This window comes from Palaemon carinicauda, chromosome 1, assembly GCF_036898095.1.
Source record: "Palaemon carinicauda isolate YSFRI2023 chromosome 1, ASM3689809v2, whole genome shotgun sequence".
Taxonomy (NCBI): domain Eukaryota; kingdom Metazoa; phylum Arthropoda; class Malacostraca; order Decapoda; family Palaemonidae; genus Palaemon; species Palaemon carinicauda.
The window spans coordinates 57102430-57123799 of NC_090725.1; the positions used below are offsets into that span (position 1 = coordinate 57102430).

The window sequence follows — 21370 nt, forward strand, 5'->3', positions numbered from 1 at the left end:
TATCACTAGTTTCTGGAATGCAAATGTAAAAAGTAGAGAATTGTAGAAACTAAAGAAGAACCATAACGTTACAATTATTTCAAGTTAACAAAATATATCCATACAACGAAGGCAGGAAGCTAAACTAGCCAGAGCTCAAGTAGCAGTGTGGCTTGATAACAAACAACGATAGATCTCACATCGATTATCTGATAATTACAGTATTTATTCAGTATTAGTTAAGTCGAATTGTAAATGCTCTCTTTAATCTCGAACAAGAGGCTATGACATCAGTTATGTAGAGAGGCGGTAAACAGGAAACTCAATTTTTGTGATATACAGAAAGCTACTTAAATGTTTCAAATCTGTTTCAGTGGCCACTTTCTCCTTTTTAAGGGTAGAAGAGACTCTTTAGCTATGGTAAGCAGCTCTTCTAGGAGAAGGACACACCAAAATAAAACCATTGTTCTCTAGTCTTGGGTAGTGACAATAGCCTCTGTACCATGGTCTTCCACTGTCTTGGGTTAGAGTTCTCTTGCTTCAGGGTACACTCGGGCACACTATTCTATCTTATTTCTCTTCCTCTTGTTTTGTTGAAGTTTATATAGTTTATATATGGGATATTTATTTTAATGTTGTTACTCTTCTTCAAATATTTTATTTTTCCTTGTTTCCTTTCCTCAGTGGGCTATTTTCCTTAATGGAGCCCCTGGGGTTATAGCATCCTGCTTTTCCAACTAGGGTTGTAGCTTAGCAAATAATAATAATAATAATAATAATAATAATAATAATAATAATAATAATAATAATAATAATAATAATAATAATCAAGCGTCATCTTAACCCTTTAGATTCAGTTTCGTATACTTATAATCATTTGTACAGTTGACGTCAATAATTTCGGTACAGGTCACTGACAACTCTAGAATGTACCTGGTAATATCCATATGTAACAATCGGAACATTTACTATGTGGCATATCAGTGTTTATCAAGTAATTATATTTGTATAGGGATAACTTATAATACAATTAAATAAAAAATATCTCAGGATTGTAGTTACTGGAATAAAAAAAGCCGATGTATCGTGCCACACTAAACTATAGTTGCCGGAAGTGTCCCAGGAATGATGTAACGTGTACCGAAAAATCGTAACCCAAGTTTTGAAGGCCTAAAAGAGCCTATTATTATTCAACAACAGCAACAACAAATGCGGCCGTTTCTAGTCCACGGCAGGACAAAGGCCTCAGATATGTCAATTCATGTCTGGAGTTTGGCCAGTTTTCATATTACCACGCTGGCCAGTGCGGATTAGTGATGGTTGCACATTATCGTCTGATTGCTCACAGCAAGCCAACCCAGTATGGGTGGCCCTGATTAATACAGCTTTGCTGATCATGGCGATACGCAAACCTTATCACCCCGTTAAGGTATCCACACGCAGAAATATTATTCAATGCGACACAAATAAAAAGCGAGAGTAGCAGTTTAACATACCGATATTTACTTACCTTAGGTTTAGTGGGTAAGGAGGAACAATAAACGTTAGTCAGGTAATAGTAATATCTTTATCATAACTGAAATGCTGCCTCAACATGGAGAGAGCAAAATCGTTTTGTAGGAGAGATATGGAAGTTATATGATGACAATATAGGTCCAGACCTGTTTTGAAACGCTCTAGGCTGAAATATTTTATAAATTGGTACCTTACTAATCATGCTAACATTTAGCGCAGACAAGATATGGCGAATGACATTGATTTAAAGAACGGCAGTGATAATTAATTAAAAGCTGTCTAGAGAGAGAGAGAGAGAGAGAGAGAATGACGAAAAAAAGCATTAGAATAATATACATCAATGGTTATTGCCCTGAAAAAGTTGGATACTGCCATAAAAGAACATTTTTAAATATTGTTATGCATATGAACTGTGTATACATAAAGTCTGTTTCTGTATATTTGTGTCCTTTCTTGCTTTTTTTTTTCTTGATGGCTGGAATAACATTGACCAGTTTAGCATATTTTAGCTTGGAGGAAGTAAAATGTAGATATGATATTGAAAATGAGCACCTTGAAAACGACAGGAGAGAAGAGACGGAACTTCTGGAGTTGGGGTGTTTAGAGAGTGAATGACTGTTTACAGCTGGCGTGCGTGAAGTGGGAATCACATATACATCATGATATAATCAGTAGATAAAGGGTAGTGATAAGGAAAATTTATTTTCATTTAGAAACCAGTTGTTTTCATGCTTTAATCGTCATTCTTCTGTAATATCTATATATAATAATCTCATTTAGAATTTCTTCTTTCTGTCGATTCTCAGGTTTTTCCGCTGAACTTCAGTTATTTCTTTTATAGGAAATATTTGTTTTAATGTTGAGGCTGTTCTTAGAATATTTTATTTATCCTTTTTTCCTTTCCTCACTGGGCTATTTTCCCTGGTGGAGCCCCTGGGCTTATAGTATCCTGCTCTTCCAACTAGGGTTGTAGCTTAGCAAGTAATAATAATGATAATAATTACTCGAACATAAGTTGCCCGTAACCTATGACGTCCAGAGTAGTTGAATGGTAAAATGTTATACCTTTCTCGCATCAAAATAACATTTACTACCGTTTGTTTATGAACTTGCTAATCTCTCTAGAAGATTGGATATATACTGCACCTGCTCGTCCTTTTGTAGATTTAATCTCCATTGCTATTCGGCTGTTGCATTTCTTCTTTTGTATTGGTGTCTCCTTGTTTGGGTTTTAGTGTTTGTTCAATAAACATCTTCAAACTATTTTGTGAACATGTGATTGATGAAGAAATTTAATCTATATTCATATGTGAACGGTAAAAGTATGAAGAAAACTTAGTTGATGAAATTATTTTATTTTGTTTCCAATTCATTAAAGTAAGATTCACTACAGAAATGTAGAGTTTTTAAGTTATCTCGTTTATTGATAGAAACACGGAAGCTATTAATTTGGCCAATTTTTGTTTGTTTGTATGTTTTCTTGCACGACAAGGCTGAAAGTTATGTCTAGATTTTTGCAAAAATTTCACTAAAAGTCGAAGGGTCTTGTTGCTGGCTAAAAGTGATTAGATTTTGAGAGAGATCCGTATGTGTGGAGGGCGGCTTTATTATTATTATTATTATTATTATTATTATTATTATTATAGTATTTTAGTATTACAATCAATACGTGTGTCTTGTTATAGCCAAGTGAATCATGCACTGGTAAAATTTTCATTAAAAAAAACGGTAAATGTCTGGCAACTTTTACTCAAGGATTTTTACCATTTTAAAAAACGGATATGTTGACATAAATTACTTATATTACTTTCACTAACCCGTAAAAGATAATAACAAATCAGGGTAAAATTACGGTCGTCTATATTGAGGTCAATATATTTTTTACGGAGAATTTCCGATTAAAATTAGCATTTTTTCTAACAGTGTACATTTTAGAAATAAATCAATTTAATTCATTATGAGCTAATTTTTCTCTTTCATTTGCTTGTGTAAAATTCAGAAACATCGTTGTGGTACTCCTCGGAGAAAATTTTAACTTTGATTGCTTATGAAGTGCGATTTTCATTTTGCAATGCAAATGAACTGTTAAAACCATTTGATATTTTGTCCTGGGTAGTGTGCGTGTTTTAGTATCAGTTGAGCGATAGAATCTTGAAATGAAACAGTACGTGAGGAAAAGAAAAACATGTTAAGAACATCCTGTTAGCTTGGAAAGGTTAAAGTGAAAATCTACACAATAATCATTTCGGGAAATGTGGTCAATGTTGTGCGAGTTTGAAATTAGGGTTTCAATGGGTACCTCAAGAACTTTATGATGGTAATTCGTGGAGTTTTTTGAATAGCTGTTTAATAGACAAATTTGTCAGTACAGAAGGTATGTTGTTATTCGTCATTCTATTGAATACTTAGCACTGGAGTTATGGTGAAGTCTATGTCGATTTGCAATGTTCCTAATTTTGGTATGTATCAACGAGCCTTCCTACTTTAGTTAAGATTTATTCGGTCATCCTGCATAGTTCCCAGTCACTCGAAATATCGCTGGTTCTCAAACACGTGCCGTTTTGGTATGTAATCAATTGCAATAGAACTACTATTTATGATTAAAGTCGAACTCGGTTACTTTAAAACTTCGAAAAAAAACCTGCCTAGTATTTTCTTTACATTTCCCGTGGAGGACAATCCAAAATCTAGGTTAATGAAGAGTTAAAGGACATCATAAATATAAATTTCATTTAAATACTGACATTAGTAAACTGTAAATATTTGGTGTCATTTAAAGTTAATGGCATTCGGCTCAAGTAGTATTTTGGATTATTGCTGTAGGCTCCAAAAATTTTTTCAGGAGAGTATTAGAAATTTTTTGTCAAGTCCATGATAGTGTTAAATACGAGCATACATAAGAAAGCTTAGTTATGCGCGTCTGAAAGAGGGGTCAAGTGAGAAAAAATTAATTACGTCCACATTTTAAGAGTTCATTGTACAGAATAAGAAGCGATACGGCAACTGGAAAAACTGTCTTAAATCAGATGCCAATGTATATATATATATATATATATATATATATATATATATATATATATATATATATATATATACATATATATATGTTATTATTATTATTATTATTACTACTACTACTACTTGCTAAGCTACAACACTAGTTGGAAAAGCAGGATGCTATAAGCCCAGGGGCCCTAACAGGGAAAATAGCCCAGTGAGGAAAGGAAAAATAGAATATTTTAAGAACAGTGAGAACAATCAAAATAAATATTTCCTTTATAAACTATAAAAACTTGCACAAAATAAGAGGAAGAGAAATCAGACAGAACAGCGTGCCTGAGTATACCCTCAAGCAAGAGAACTCTAACCCAAGATAGTGAAAGACCATGGTACAGAGGCTATGGCACTACCCAAGACTAAAGAACATTGGTTTGATTTTGCAGTGTCCTTCTCCTTGAAGAGCTGCTTACCATGACTAAAGACTCTTCTACCCTTACCAGGAGGAAAGTAGCCACTGATCAATTACAGTGCAGTAGCTCACTCCTTGGGTGAAGAAGAATTGTTTGGTAATCTCAGTGTTATTGGGAATATGAGGACAGTGGAGAATCTGTAAAGAATAGGCCAGACTATACGGTGTATGTGTCGGTAAAGGGAAAGTGAACCGTAACCAGAGAGAAGGGTCCAATGTAGTACTGTCTGGCCAGTCAAAGAACCCTATAACTCTCTAGCGGTAGTATCTCAACCTGTGGTTGGTGCCCTATACAACCTACTACATACTGTAGAATTTGCTTAGATACTCCACAAATGTTTTTCCTTAACAACATTGTCAAGTCTATTTTAGACAATACAGACTAAATGTTTGAGACAAACAAATTTCACAGGCAGCTTTACAGGTAATGAGATGAGAACGATGCAAGATTGGTAACAATATCACTAGGTCTGCCAAGGGTCTGTTCATAGGATTTCGTTAACGCACCTGTTTTATTGTCTTTTAGGGAAATGATCGTTAGCTTGGAGTTTCAAGTATTCTTCCTGGGTTTTCTTCGATCCCAATGTACTGGAAGACATTAACTTGATATGATTTTCACCTGGATGGGTTTGTGGCGTTCTTGTTGGAATTGCATTCAGAATATTTCATAGCATACCAATGCAATTCATATTCTTAACAGAGTAAAGGAACACAATTGTTCTGCCAGGTGCTTGGATACTAACAAACCCAGGATATCCTAATGGTACTTTACTTTCGAAATATTTTTTAGTATATTGCAAAGATATGGTCTTTAGCTATTTACAAGTAATTTTTCGTAGGTTTGCTGTAAGAAAAAAGATTTTAGGAAGAGGAAGCATGTAGCAGATTATGTAAAAAATAGAATGACTTGTTATTGTGATAATGAATCTGGCTATTTGCTGTGTCTCCATAGCCGTTTAAGATTTTCGTGGATAGAGTGATGAGAAACGCCAAGAAAAGATTAGATTTAAAGGCCAAATTGCTTGATAAGGATGGAAGGTCTGAATAGACTTTTGAGGGGTTGGTGTTAGTAGATGATAAGGTTAGTGCTTGGAGAAAGATTTTCAAAGTATTTACAAGCAGATAAAGTTTATTTGGAGTGACTGGTGGATTTAATCTTCCCTGCGGGGTTGAAATTATGTCCTCTAAGGAAAGTTAGAGTAGATGATAGGATTATTGAGGCAGTTGATATATTCTGGTATTTGGAATATAGAATGGAAAGAAAATGTGTCAATTGTTGAAATAGCGATATACCGCCCAATTTCCATAACTCCCATAGTATCTAAAGTTTTTGAGCGTCTTCTGGCAAAACGTCTTAATAGGTTTGCTGAAGGTAATCATCTATTCCCTAGTTTGCAATTTGGTTCTCGTAAAGGTCTTGGAGCATGTGATGCCCTTCTTACAATCTCCAATACTGTACAGAAATCCCTTGATTGTGGTCAGGAAGTTCGTATGATTGGCCTTGATTTTAGTGCTGCCTTTGACCGTGTTAATCATGAGGCCCTTATTTTCAAACTCAAACAGTTGGGAGTGGATGGGTCGTTTCTTAGCATTATTATTGTTTTTTAAGTAATAGATCTCAAAGAGTTGTTGTTGATGGGCACCATAATGAGTATAGGAATGTGATAAGCGGTGTTCCACAGGGTAGTGTTCTTGGTCCATTACTTTTCATACTATATACACATGGCATGTGGTTTGGCCTAGAAAACAAGCTTGTTGCATATGCAGATGATGCTACTCTCTTTACATCAATTCCATCCCCTGAATGTAGATCTGGGGTTGGTGAATCCCTTAATAGAGATTTAGCTAAAATTAGTGCATGGTGCAAATTATGCGGTTTGAAGTTGAATCCTAACATAACTCAAAGTATGATTGTAAGTAGGTCAAGGACGGTGGCTCTACAACATCGGATCTCAGTATTGATAATGTTTCTTTAAATTTGTATGACTCTTTTAAAATTTTAGGTGTGATTCTCGACGGCAAATTTACTTTTGAGAAACACATTAGGTCTGTGTCTTCTTCAATTGCACAAAAAATTGGCTTATTGAGAAAGTCTTTTAAGATTTTCGGTGATCAATCTTTTCTGAAGAAGTGTTTTAATTTTTTCATTCTACCTTGTTTTGAGTATTGTTCTCCTGTCTGGTCTTCAGCTACTGATTCTCATCTTAATTTTTTGGACAGAAACTTACGGTCTATTAAATTTCTTATTCCTGATCTAGATATTAATCTTTGGCACCGTCGTTCAATTAGTTCATTATGCATGTTGCATAAGATTTTTCATAACTCTGACCATCCTTTACATTCATATCTCCCTGGACAATTCTATCCTGTTCGTAATACTAGGCAGGCTGTTAATTCTAATAGCCAGGCCTTCTCCATTATGAGGCTCAATACTACACAGTATTCTAGAAGTTTTATTCCAGCTGTTACCAAGTTGTGGAATGATCTTCCTAATCGGGTAGTTGAATCAGTAGAACTTCAAAAGTTCAAAGTTGGAGCAAATGTTTTTATGTTGACCAGGCTGACATGAGTCTTTTTATAGTTTATATGTGACATATCAGTTTATGACGTTGTTAATAGTTTATATAGGACATATCTGTTTTGACGTTGTTACTGTTTTAGAATGATTTATTGTTAACTTGTTCTCATCATTTATTTATTTCCATATTTCCTTTCCTCACTGGGCTATTTTTCCCTATTGGAGCCCTTGGGCTTATAGCATCTTGCTTTTCCAACTGGGGTTGTAGCTTGGCTAGTAATAATAATAATAATATAATGATCTGCATTAGGGATTGGGAATAAAGACGAGTATCCTATGCAATAAGAGTTGGGATGAATAAAGGGGTTGTTGATCAAACCCTCTTTCATCAAAGTGAAAGGCGAAGGGGAAAATAGGTCCACTTTTAGGATTAATTGTTTGGATAGTATCTACAGTATATGGTAGAAGGGACGACTTGATAAAGTATTTAGTTACAACAAATCCCCGGTAAGAATATTATCACAACTGAAATATTGAATAAAGAATATTTTGAAGTAATTCGGTCATGTCGAAAGATTGGAGGACACCAGGTTGATGGAAATGGTATATGATTCGAAAATTTATTGCGAGAATTTAAGGAGCTATTGGTGGTTGTTGTTATAAAGTAATATGACATTTTGCCTGCACGGGCTCTTGCTCAGGAACCACCCATAGGGATATATTAGAACGAGACATAGGTGAAGAGTTGAATGTTAGTTAATTCGGGATACGGTTGACACGCTTTAGATGACCCTTGGGTGTAGTTGTATTATACGGCTGGTCTTGAGAATTTTAGCAGTTAGTTTAAATTGTTTTCATAGTAAGCTCTCAATTAAAGGTATATATATATATATATATATATATATATATTTATATATATAAATATATATATTTATATAAATATATATATAAATATATAAATATATATATATATATATATATATATATATATATATATATATATATATATATTTATATATATATACTGTATATATATAAATTTATATATATATGTATATATATGTATATATATATATATATATATATATATGAATATTATAAATACATATATGTGTACATATGTATAAATATATATATATATATATATATATATATATATATATATATATATATATATATGTATACACACACATATATATATACACACACACACACATATATATATATATATATATATATATATATATGTATATATATATATATGTGTGTGTGTGTGTGTGTGTGTGTCTGTGTCTGTGTTTGGCTATCACACGGAAATACTTAAAAACAAATTATTGCCATTACTAGTTGTAATCGTCTAGTAATCATACTCTCCTGTAAAAGCCTTAATTCCCAAAATATGGTCAGTCCAATTATCCTCTTTTATCTTATGTTTCGCTGCAAGAAATTTCTCTTCTCAAGCACATCTGCACATAAGTCAAAATTATTGTTCACACGTGTAATTTAAATTATTTACTCTCCAAACATCCTTTCTAATTTCAAAGTATCAACGAAATTTTCGAATACAATTTTTTATATATCTTCCAAAGTTATGTATCATTATTTACTTCATGCCCTTGAAAAATATTCTCTGAAATAATGGTATAATCCAAAATAATTCTTCTATTGTATACTCTAACAGCTTACCTCAAAGCAGATAGGTATTTCCCCTTATTCCACTTTTCATTATAACTCACAATAAGTATATTCTTCAAGGTCTCACTTCAGATGTAACCATTTATTCGGCCTCTATGGTGTCTTTCACGATTTTTTAACATAATCAAAGGCCAGCAATGCTGAATAAAGGTTTTTCCTTGATTCCCTTATATCTAAATTTTGGTTTTAAGTTCCAACATACTCAAACACTAGAAATGCTGAGGGTTTTTCCTTGTTTCTCTAATATCTAAATTATTTATTAAATTTTAACATAAAATCCAGAAAACCTGAAGGTTTTCCTTGTTTCCTTGATATCTACATTTCTGTTTAAATTTCAACATACCCACTTGAAATGCTGAAGGTGTTTCCCTGTTTCCCTTATATCTACATTTCTGCTTAAGTTTTAACATAATCAAACACTACAAATACTGAAAAAGGTTTCCTTGTTTCCCTAATATCTACATTTCTGTTTAGATTTTAACATACTCAAACATTAGGAATGCTGAAGGATTTTCCTTGTTTCCCTAATATCTAATTTTTTTTTTCTAATTTCAAAATAAGCTCCAGAAAACCTGAAGGTTTTCCTAGTTTCCCTAATATCTACTTTTCTGTTTAAATTTTAACATAAACATCAGAAATACTGAAGGTTTTTCCTTGTTTTTCTAAAAAAAATTATACATTCCTGTTTAAATTTTAACAAAATCAAACACCAGAAATGCTGAAGATTTGTCCTTGTTTCCCTCATATCAACATTTCTGCTCAAATTTCAACACACTCAAACCCTAGAAATGCTAAAGGTTTTTCCTTTTTCCCTAATATCTATATTTTTGCTTAAATTTTAACACTCTCAAACACTAGGAATGCTGAAGATTTTTCCTTGTTTCCCTAATATCTACATTTATTTTTAGATTTTAATACATTCAAGCGTTAGAAATGCTGAAAGTTTTTTCTTGTTTGCCTAATATCTACATTTTGTTTAAATTTTAACACATTCAAACACTAAAAATGCTGAAGGTTTTTCCTTGTATCCCTATTATCTACATTTTTGTTTAGATTTTAATACATTCAAGCATTAGAAATGCAAAAAGTTTTTTCTTGTTTCCCTAATATCTACATTTTGTTCAAATTTTAACACACTCAAACAGGAGAAGTACTGAATTTTTTTCCTTGTTTCCCTAATATCTGCATTTCTATTTAAATCTTAATATATTCAAATACCAGAAATGCTCAAAGGTTTTTCTTGTTTCCCTAATATCTATATTTCTGTTTAAATTTGAACACACTCCAACACTAGAAATGCTGAAGGTTTTTTTGTTTTGTTTTGTTTCCCTAGTATACACATTTCTGTTTATATTATAACATACTCAAACACCAGAAATGCTGAAGGTTTTCATTGTTTCCCTAATATCTACAATTATGTTTAGATTTTAACATTAACACCAGAAATGCTCAAGGTTTTTTCTTGTTTCCCTTATATCCATATTTCTTGTTTAAATTTTAATATACTTATATCCCAGAAATGCTTAAGGGTTTTCTTGTTGCCCTATTATCTTCAGTTCTGTTTAAATTTAATATACTGAAACACCAAAAATACTGAACGTTTTCCTTCTTTCCCTAATATCTGAATTTTCCTTTAGATTTCTACATGGTCAAACACCAGAAATGTTGATGGTTTTTCCTTGTTTCACTAATATCTACTTTTCTGTTCAAATTTTAACATACTCAAACACTTGAAATGCTGAAGGTTTTACCTTGTTTCTCTGATATATACATTACTATTTAGATTTTAACATACTCAAACGCCATTAATGCTGAAGATTTTCCCCGTTTCCCTAATATCTACATTTCCGTTTAAATTTGAACATACTCGAACTCAAGAAATGCTAAAGTTTTTTCCTTGTTTTCCTAGTATCTGCATTTTTTATATTAACATACTCAAACACTAGAAAGGCTAAAGGTTTTTCCTTGTTTCCCTAATATATACATTTCTTTTTAAATTTCAACCCACTGTATCCCTAATATCCTTATTTCTATTTAAAATTTTAACACACTCAAACACCGGACATGCTGCAGGTTTTCTTGTTTTCCATAATAATTTATCTACATATATGTTCAAATTTAAACATACTAAATCAGAGATGACGAAGGTTTTTCTTTGTTTCACTTATATCTGCATTTCTGTTTAAATTTTAACATACAAAAACCGCGGGATTGATAAATCATCAACTTTTCTATTTAAATTGAAATTATGACTTACAGCAAAGGATTCTTTTTTCATGGCCCATTTCCCAATGGTGATCACTTTCCTGATGTACATAAACTCTTAGTAAAGGTTTATTTTGATCTAACCTTCCTTTTTTAAATATACTCTAACGGACCTTTTTGCTTTTCGTCATTTTATTTACATGTCTTGGAGAAATTGCGATCTGGGTACATATTCCTTGACTTCTGAGAACTTGGAATGGAAATGATAGAGCTAGCTGTCTAACCCAATGAGAATTGAGAGATTTTGAGTAAGGGAGCATATTAGTTGAGATCCACCTGCAAAATCTTAAGCATTTTAGCTGTTGGCCTCGAAATTCAAGATTATTATTATTATTTTTACTTGCCAAGCTACAACCCTAGTTGGAAAAGCAGGATGCTATAAACCCAGGGGACCCAACAGGGATTATAGCCCAGTGAGGAAAAGAAACAGGGAAAAATTTGATATTTTAAGAACAGTAACAACATTAAAATGAATATTTCCTTTATAAACTATAAAAACTTCAACAAAACAAAAGGAAGAGCAATTAGATAGAATAGTGTGGCTAATTGTACCCCCAAGCAAGAGAACTCTAACCCAAGACATTGGGAGAACATGTTACAGAGCCTATATAAGTTTCAATAGATATAGATTTTCCCATGTTCCCTCCTACTTCTCACTGTTAACAGAATTATGGTAATAATTAGTGACAGAATATATTTCCATTATTTTTACCATCCGTATTTACGAGTATAGAAAATTCAGCTGAAAATCCCTTCACTTGATACTCATAACGTCGTGTTACTTTACCTTCTACATATTCCAAAATGTCTTTCCTCTCCTGAACGTTGCTATACTTAACATCTCTGATATATTCATGTATTTTCCACTCTCTGTTAATTACGTTCCTCCCATTACTAATTATATACTAAAGGTATTCTAAATAAGCAATTTATTCATCGATGCCAACGAATTCTATACCTCTTGATTAATTCTTGCTTATAATGTCTTCATTCTTCCTTTTTCTCCCCTCAAACTTAGCATAAAATAACATCTTTTATCCGTAACATGGAATTTTTTTATAACTAATTCTCACGCTGGTTTGTAGTTTTCATTTGTCTATCTTCCACGTTTATGAAAACATATACAATTCCTTCCTTTCTGTTGTGCAAGCCATTTCCAAGTCACGTGATCACGGGGTAATGAAATTATTTATTCATCTAGCCATATATATATATATATATATATATATATATATATATATATATATATATATACATATGTATGTATGTATGTATATATATATAAATATAAATATATATATATATATATATATATATATATATATATATATATACTTATTGTATATATGAAAGCACACATAAACTATATCTTGTATATGCACACACATATATATTACTAATGTACATATTTATATATGTGTATAGTTATAATTTGCTCAATGAATGTATTCATGGATGTATTTGCAAAAAAAAAAAAGATTGTTTTATTTTTACAACTGCCTTGGATGCTTATAAAGAAATTGTGCTTGACTTGTCTTTTTTTTTTCATAAGTAACTAATGTGTTTTAATGAAATTTGGAATAATTTGCAACTTGTGCACTGATGTTGAGAATGTCCTCAATTACGTTAAGCAATTGGCATTAGCATGGAAAAATTGGTGATGATATACAGTAATAGATATATTATTAACTTGGTTTGAATTGTACATTAACAGCACTTGCTTTGTTGATTATTGAAGACTCTGTGCACTTTTATTTGTCTTGGTCCATATTCATATCAGAAAATGTCAGCGAGTGGCTTCTCTCCTTTTACAAGATGTAAGATATATATATATTCACAACTGCACAGCTTTCATTTTAGTATGCTGTTGTATTCAGTCAAGTCCGCCTTATTTTTGAGTACTGAACACAAGTAGAATTGTACATGGCTGCATCACCCTTAGTCCTTATGAAGTATTTTGAGTAGGAATCCATTTTGCACAGCCAACACCCTCCAAGCATGAGTCACAGAGAAGCTCTTAGGAGTGGTGCTAGATCAATAGAATTATATTCTCAAGTCTTTTAAAGCCTCAGTCCTCCTCAAGATTCCCAAGGCTTTAGTGAGCAAAACGCACAGCATTTGAACATCGTTTTATAAATCGGAGACTCGGTAGCTTCTTAGGTCCTCTGAAGTTTTGGTGGTGGTGATCCCCGTCCCGCCTTTGAAAAAAAAAAAAATACATGAGACGTGATGTCATGTGGAGCCTCTATATGGAGGCGAGTGATGGGGTAAAGCAGCTTGCTGCTGCGTTTGAAGGCAAGGTTAAAGGCTCCCTTGCCTCAAAAGCAAAGTTGAATAAAAAAGAATATCATCATCACTTATACTTCAGACATTGTGACCCAACTTTTAGCCACTTCGTCTCGGTTGTCAAACATTGTGCAAATGCTGTGCCATTTAACATAATATGCTGTCAACAGTGGTTAGGGAACATATATCCCACACAAGACGCAGGATATATGGGAGGCCGTATGCTTTTGGTTTACAGCATTCCCCCGGTCTTCCTCGCCAGGTGGAGGAGTTGAGGCAGCGCCTCGAGGAGAAGAACAAGACTATAGAGAAGAAGACCCACCAGGCGCTACAGACCACACAGGAGAGAAACCGACTCACCTCAGAGCTCACCGAACTCAGAGACCACATGGACATTAAGGATAGGAAAATCAATGTCCTTCAAAGAAAGGTATGGCTCTTCCTGTTATTATTTCTCATCTCATATAAAAAAGGATGATATATATTTATGTATATATTATCAGTGTATATGTAAAAAACTTGTTTTTTCAGGGAATTTGAAAGTTATTCAATGACTTTTAACATATATTATTTTCCAAGATACAATATTTTTTTACTATTTATTGAACAAAGTTGTTATATTTTATATAAGGTATTTCGAGTAATTGGAAAATTGATAAGTATATTTACGTAAAGTTAAGACAAAATATAAATTAGAAATATGTATTTAGAATAATTTAAGACATTGCCAATGAAGCTGAGTAAGACTGACAATGTTAGTGGGTACCAACAGTTATCAAAATTAGGATTTTGACATTAAAATATAACTTTACATTTGTCTGTCTGTCATCTATTTGTCTATCAAAATTTTCGTAATTGCAGAGATTTTTCATACACATAAAGTGTTTCAAGTAATTAGGTTAATAAATATCAGTCCTTTGTAAATTATCTTTGTTACTTGTGTGAGGGAATAGGACAAAACGAAGTTAAATTAAATTTGGGTCTCAAAATAGAAAGAATTTAAGAAAATGCTTTACAATATATCTGGAATGGCTGAGACCAACTGGCTCCTTTTCTTTTCATGCTAATTTAAGGTTAGCCTTATTTTTTTGACTGACGAGTTTCTGGTTTACAGTAAGGTATATATTGAATTGATTCTTTTTTAGTGAGTTGTGGATTAAGTCTCATGTATAAATATTTCCATTTATTAGATCACGACTTCGAATTTCCTTTTTTTTTTTTTTTTTTTTTCAAGAGTCTGTTCAGTTATAAATATTTCAATCTGAAATCAAAGCTGAGAAATCAGATTTATCTAGCAATTTAACCAGGACATGGAAATCAAAGCAGCCGGAAAAACCCAACCCGGCATAAAATTAAATGGCTGAATACCACAACGGCTTAGGCCTAAACGCCCTTGGTACGAAGATATAAATGGAGAAGAGTGTCTGTGTGACGGATGATGTAAAGGGGCTTTATGCAGATATTTGTGGAACTTCTCCAATATCGCACCATGCAAGAATAACTTCATTATTAACTACGGCATAGCTCTATGAGGTGGCGCCAGCAGACCCTTGTGGTGGAAGCAGAGAGACGTGATGCATGAAGATACGGGCTCGTGATTTTAAGGTGTAAAATTATGGATGAAGTGAAAGAGGGCGGACAAGAACGCAGACTTTTTGATAATTGCAGATTACCGTTGGTCTTGAGAGAGAGAGAGAGAGAGAGAGAGAGAGAGAGAGAGAGAGAGAGAGAGAGAGAGAGAGAGTGAGTGAGTAAAAATGGCTGTAATTTCTCTCAAATGTAAAGGATAGCACCAGAGGTGCAACAAAGATTTACAAAACTTGAAATAGAAAATGAGTGGTTACTGTAAATTTCATTGATCACTGATTTGGGAATTATTTTATTGGCTACTCCAGTGTTCTCTTCCAATTTGATATATATATATATATATATATATATATATATATATATATATATATATATATATATATATATATATATTGTATGTATGTATATACTATATTTACGTGTATATTATCAATATTTCATTTGTAAATGGTTACAGGCCCATATGTTTGGAATAATCTTATACAAGATATCAGTCGATAGCCCTTAAGATACAAAGACAAATAGATGAAGAGACAGGCAAATGGGAAAAAAGATGAACAAAAGTACTTGCTACGAAGTCATAAATTTGAAATCATACATTATTTATGGATTTTTGATATTTGAATTAATCAATACGCTTGAATTATTTATTGTATCGTTCTTAATTAGGAATTATTTTTACATGTTAGACTGAAAATTGTGTTTGCACATTTGCATACAGAAGGAAATGCCTTTAGAAATAATTTGATGATTAGCATGAACTGATTATTAACAATACTAACTAATACTAATTCTCTAACAGTTCAGTGCTTGTATATTGCATCCCCCCAAAATAATTAAGGTTGTGGTGTGTCGGTGCAAGAGTTTTTAGGAGAAGCTTCTCCTATCCACTTTCTTAGTTACTCTTTGATTGATAAAGTTTTATCTCATGTTATGTTGGTTTTTCCTCCATCTCGAGTTTTCCCTCATTCCTCATCCGCATGAGGTTCCTGTCCTGCCTGTCCTGCCTGGTATTATTGTTTAGTTTTTGCTGTTGTTTTCGTTTTTGTTATGTTACAGTCGTTCTAACCACAGTCGCCTGTTTGGCATCCAGCCGTTTTTTTTTAATCTTATTTACGTATGTTTTATTTACAATTTATTTTTCTCCCCCTTCGCCTCAGTAGGAGATGCCGATTGTAATTTCTCCACCCTCATTGGAAGTAGGTGACAGATACCTTTCAACAGTAGCAACGGCAGGTAGCAACAGCAGGTATTGTATTGCTATCCCCCCCCCCCCTTTTCCCCATTTGCCTTCCACCTTTTTGACAAGGACCCCTGGCAGTGTTTTACTGTTGTTTGATCATAAGAATGTCAGGTGCGGTTATCCTTGTTTAAGATCATCACGATCTATGAAATTCTCGGAGTTGTAGGTAGTTTTCGTCGAAGGTTAAGGATATTAGCTTCTGCAAGGTCACTTGTATAGGGTTGAATATTTGTATATACTATAACTCATTTATATACAAACAAAAACTATGTTTATAAAACTATATGTTTAGAGAGAGAGAGAGAGAGAGAGAGAGAGAGAGAGAGAGAGAGAGAGAGAGAGAGAGAGAGAGAGATTTGTGTGCATGGTGTATGTTGGTGTGTTGAAATAAAAAGTTTGCTAAAAGTGTTGGATTTTATGGTTGGAAGAACAACAGCTGGATCTATATCGGATCATTATTTCTTGTTAAAACAAGAATTGAGATAGTTATGAGTTGTAGAGTATATGTTGTAATTACGTTTAAGGCAAATGAGTTTGTTAAGAATCATTTAGAAGCCTTAGAAGATATGAATGGCTGATGTATGAGTTGAGGTTAAAGTAACTGAGGTAGAAGTAGATGAGATATTTGTGAAATTGCAAAATGAAATCAAAAGAAGAACATAGAGAGGAGAGGGTGAAAAAAAAAAAACTTTGGGAAAAAGAAGCTGATTCAACAAGAATGTAGATACAGAGAGAAAGGTTATTTAGAAATAGATAATTGAATTCAAATTCAAATGGAGAGACGTTGTCTAAGTTGAATATAATCTTAGGTTAATAAAATGGGTATTTAGAGATATTACTAAACGTTGAGGATCGAAGAGAGACTGAAATGATTGACACAAACACTGAAAGTGTTAAGTGTAAACGATATTTATGAGATATTTTTTTATACTTAGTTACCAGTAGTTGAAGAGATTCGAAATAAAATACTGCAATATATTGGTGACAGAAAAACGTGACCGGATGACGTGGTTTTGTAAGGTATTTTTGGATGGTGGAAAAGTTCCGAAGGAATGGGTGGACAAATTGTTTTATTGTATAAAGTAAATGTTTATGGAACAGAGGGTGTGGCTCAAGCGTTGTAAAATGATTATGGAAGAAGTATATGGAAAATGTGTTATGTAGCATACATGGGCCTTTTACGATAGAAGCAAAGACGGGAGAGTTAATGGTTTAATGTCAAGTAAGTCCTGAAACTAGGGAGCTTTCTGCCTCTTTGGTTAATCAGTATCTTCATATATAGAGTGATGCAGGAAGTAAGAAAAAAGACAGTAGATGTAGGTGTAAAGGTGGGGCTAAGAAAATAATCCGTGAATGGATTGTGGAATCGTTAAAGTTTGAAAATGTAACTTATAAGATTTTCAAAGTGTTGACGAGAAGAGAAAAGTGAACGATTGTAAATGTAAACCAGGAAGATGAAGCAATAGAGGCTAATTTAAATGGTGGAAGAATGAAGGTGGTATATTCACATAGGTACACTGGAATAAACATAAATGGTGACTGTAGGATGAGAACGAAGTAAGTCACAGACTAAACGAAGCATAGGTAGTAGCACGGTTTAAAGGTCTAAAGTTCACTCATGAATGGCAGAGGCAAGGGCCGGCGACAATACCCAAGCTGGTAGGATAATGCCCTGGAGACTGACTATATATACATATGATCAGCGCCCGACCCCCACTCCATCCAAGCTAGGACCAGGGAGGAACCAAAACCCTCCATCCTAGCTCACAAGAATGGTGAGGTTGCAGACACCAAAAACTATCCAGCTTGAGCGGGAATTGTACCCCAGTTCGGCAAATTGTCAGGCAGGGATGTTTGCCATAGGTCACTGCAAAAGTTTGTAAGGAGACTTCAATAGTCTGGAAAAGCAGAGGTGAGGATCAATGGTGGGATTGCTGAGCTGACTCTCCATATGGAAGTAAATTGAAGATGTTTGATGTGAAAAAAAAAAAAAGTGATGTGGGTGAGGTGAATTGTTAGCAAAGTTTATTATGACAACAAGAATGAAATAGTGGGAACTGTCGAATTTGATTGAATTGATTAGAGTAAGAATGATGAATCGATGCTTCTAGGTTGATTAGTGAGGTTAGATGATGAGTTGGTGGAAATGATGTATATAGTTCTACAGAGTTAGAAGGGAGTAGAAGAAGAGGCATAGAAATGTTTAAATAGATGGTGTGAAGTATGGAAAGGGGAACTAATCTAGAAAGAGCGTGAGTTCGTGTGTAAGAAAGAGATGAATGACACGCTATACTGTATATGAGGAGTTTGGAGCACCAGTAATGAGCTCTTTGTCTAGATGGTCAATGTCATGAAAGTTTCCTACACGAGTTTCGTTCTGCATTTAAAATATAAATGTGGGAGTGGCCGTTGTGTATAAATGTGTGTGTATATTTATGCATATAGCTTTATAAATTATCAAATTATATATACACACACACACACACACACACATATATATATATATATATATATATATATATATATATATATATATATATATATATCATCTGTTAACTAGCTTAGCCTATTAACGCTTTTATAGCTATGAAATTTACTGTTAAAGTTTCCAACAAAATAAAGAAAATTAATTATTACTATATAATTTGTGATTCAAGATTATTGGATCTTCATTCAGAATTAGGGAACTCTTATCATCGCAAGATAGTCCACTAACGCTTTTGTCGCTATAATTCCACCACTAGGCCAGGTTTTTTAATCTATTCCTTAACGAGATTTGCAAATAGGCTTTTCAATTTTTTTTTTTTTTTTTTTTTTTTTAGGTGAAGTAGGTGTACATACAGTAGAATCTATTGTAATGAAGAATTTCTTAACTATCGTCTGATATTTATTGGCATCTTTCGTAATGGAATATTTAGAGGTGTTTGGCAAAACTCATTCTATAAAAAAAGGGTTAAGAAATAAACATATTTATTTGATAGAAAGTTTTATAATTTATACACAAGTTACAAAACTTGCGCACAATTGAAAATTTAGAGATGTTGCTAATGTCCATTCTATAAAGTAATGGTTAAGAAAGAAAAGTATTTATTATGAAAGCAAGTTTTATAATGTATGCACAAGATACAAAACTTAGATCTTTGTATAATTTTGTTGGAATTTATTGTAATTCACTGATATTACCAAGTTCCACATTTGCTGTTTGGAAACGATAAACTTACTGGTAATCAGTAATAATATTTTAGTTTAATTTTTACTTGATGAATATACCATGAAAAACTCAGAAGGAAAGTTCTTCATTTGATTAGGATTTTAAAGCATGAACTCAGTCAAGAAAAGCTACGTGAATTATACTGAAAATTATTTCCGCCATATTCATCAACTGCATTAGTTTACCGTGTGACCTTGACAGAATTCCCCTCCAGGTCATAGACGTCGAGAAATGATCTCGACAAATTAATTAATATTCTTTTTTATGAAAGAAATGCAGGAATTCCCGTTTTGTACATCCTCAGTTTTACCTTTTTTTTTATCTTATTTTGTTCTAGTCATTATATCCTTTTATCTTCTGTAAAAATATTTTCTTTTTTTTATACCTCTTCCTTCATTGTATTTCCTTCTTTGTTTTAGTCATTATATCCTTTCATCTTATCTAGAAAATATTTTTGGTGATACTTCTTCCTTCATTGTATTTCCTTCTTTTTTAGTCATTATATCCTTTCATCTTATGTAAAGAAATATTTTGATGATACTTCTTCCTTCATTTTATTTCCTTCTTTTTTTTTAGTCATTATATCCTTTCATCTTATATAAAAGATATTATTGGTGAGACTTTCATTGACATGCCAGTCAGCGAACACTTGTAGTTTTTGTATTAATCATCAATTTTTGGAGTGTTGCCCTGTCATCTGCAGATTGAGAATCTGGAGGAGTTACTCCGTGAGAAGGACAACCAGGTAGACATGGCCAGGGCAAGGTTAACGGCGGTGCAGGCCCACCACTCCTCTTCCGAAGGTGCTCTTACGTCCTTGGAGGAAGCCATCGGCGACAAGGATAAGCAAATCGCACAACTAAGGGAGCAGAGAGACAGAGCGGAGCAGGAAAGGAACCAAGAGCAGAGTCTCCACGAGAGGGACATTGCAGAGTACAAAATGAAACAGCACGCCCTGGAGGGCGAAGTGGAGAAACTGCAGGTCCGTCTCGAGAGGTGGTTGGCCGAGAAGGATAAGCTGGAAGCGAAACTGGAAGCCAGCCAGTCGGAACTAGGTAAAGCTAAGGCCGAACTGGAGAAGATGCACGGTGAAGTGGGCAAGAGCACAAGTGACTACGAGTCTTATCGCCATCGCCTGACGAAGATCGAAATGGAAAACGACCGTTTGCGAACCGAGAACGAAAGACTGCACCATGATCTTGAACGCTCCCAGTCCTCCTACGGTCGGCCGTCTGTCCCAAGTTCCTCCGGTGAACAAGAGAGATTACAGGAGAAGCTAGACAAATGCCAGGCAGACCTACGCCGAGCCCAAGCTGAGCTGAGAATGAACCAGACTGATTATGAGAGATCACATGTTGAGGTATAGTTAACTTGTTGAATTATTTGTTGATTACTGTTTGGATTGTTTTTCCTGATGAATTAATTATTCCCGAAAAAAACTTGATTACAGTTTGTATTTTTTTCCTATTTAGTTATTCCTGAAAAAACACTTAATTACAGTCTGGATTGTTTTTCCTATATAATTGTTCCCGAAAAAACCACTTACTTACAGTTTTGATTTTTTTTCCTATTTATTTGTTCCCGAAAAAAAAAAAATACTTG

At 33.5% G+C, this 21370-nt stretch overlaps 1 protein-coding gene across 16 annotated transcripts in view; it reads left to right on the top strand.

The window, feature by feature from the left end:
* brp (bruchpilot) overlaps window positions 1-21370 on the top strand; it is a 630212-nt gene that overhangs the window by 553052 nt on the left and 55790 nt on the right. For 11 of the 16 annotated variants that reach the window (XM_068381421.1, XM_068381365.1, XM_068381339.1 and 8 more), the window contains 2 exons: window positions 13966-14157; window positions 20472-21128. In XM_068381421.1, coding sequence (XP_068237522.1) covers window positions 13966-14157; window positions 20472-21128 — 849 coding nt within the window. The remainder of the gene's footprint in view (window positions 1-13965; window positions 14158-20471; window positions 21129-21370) is intronic. The other 5 variants (XM_068381345.1, XM_068381363.1, XM_068381409.1 and 2 more) reach the window with 1 other exon arrangement.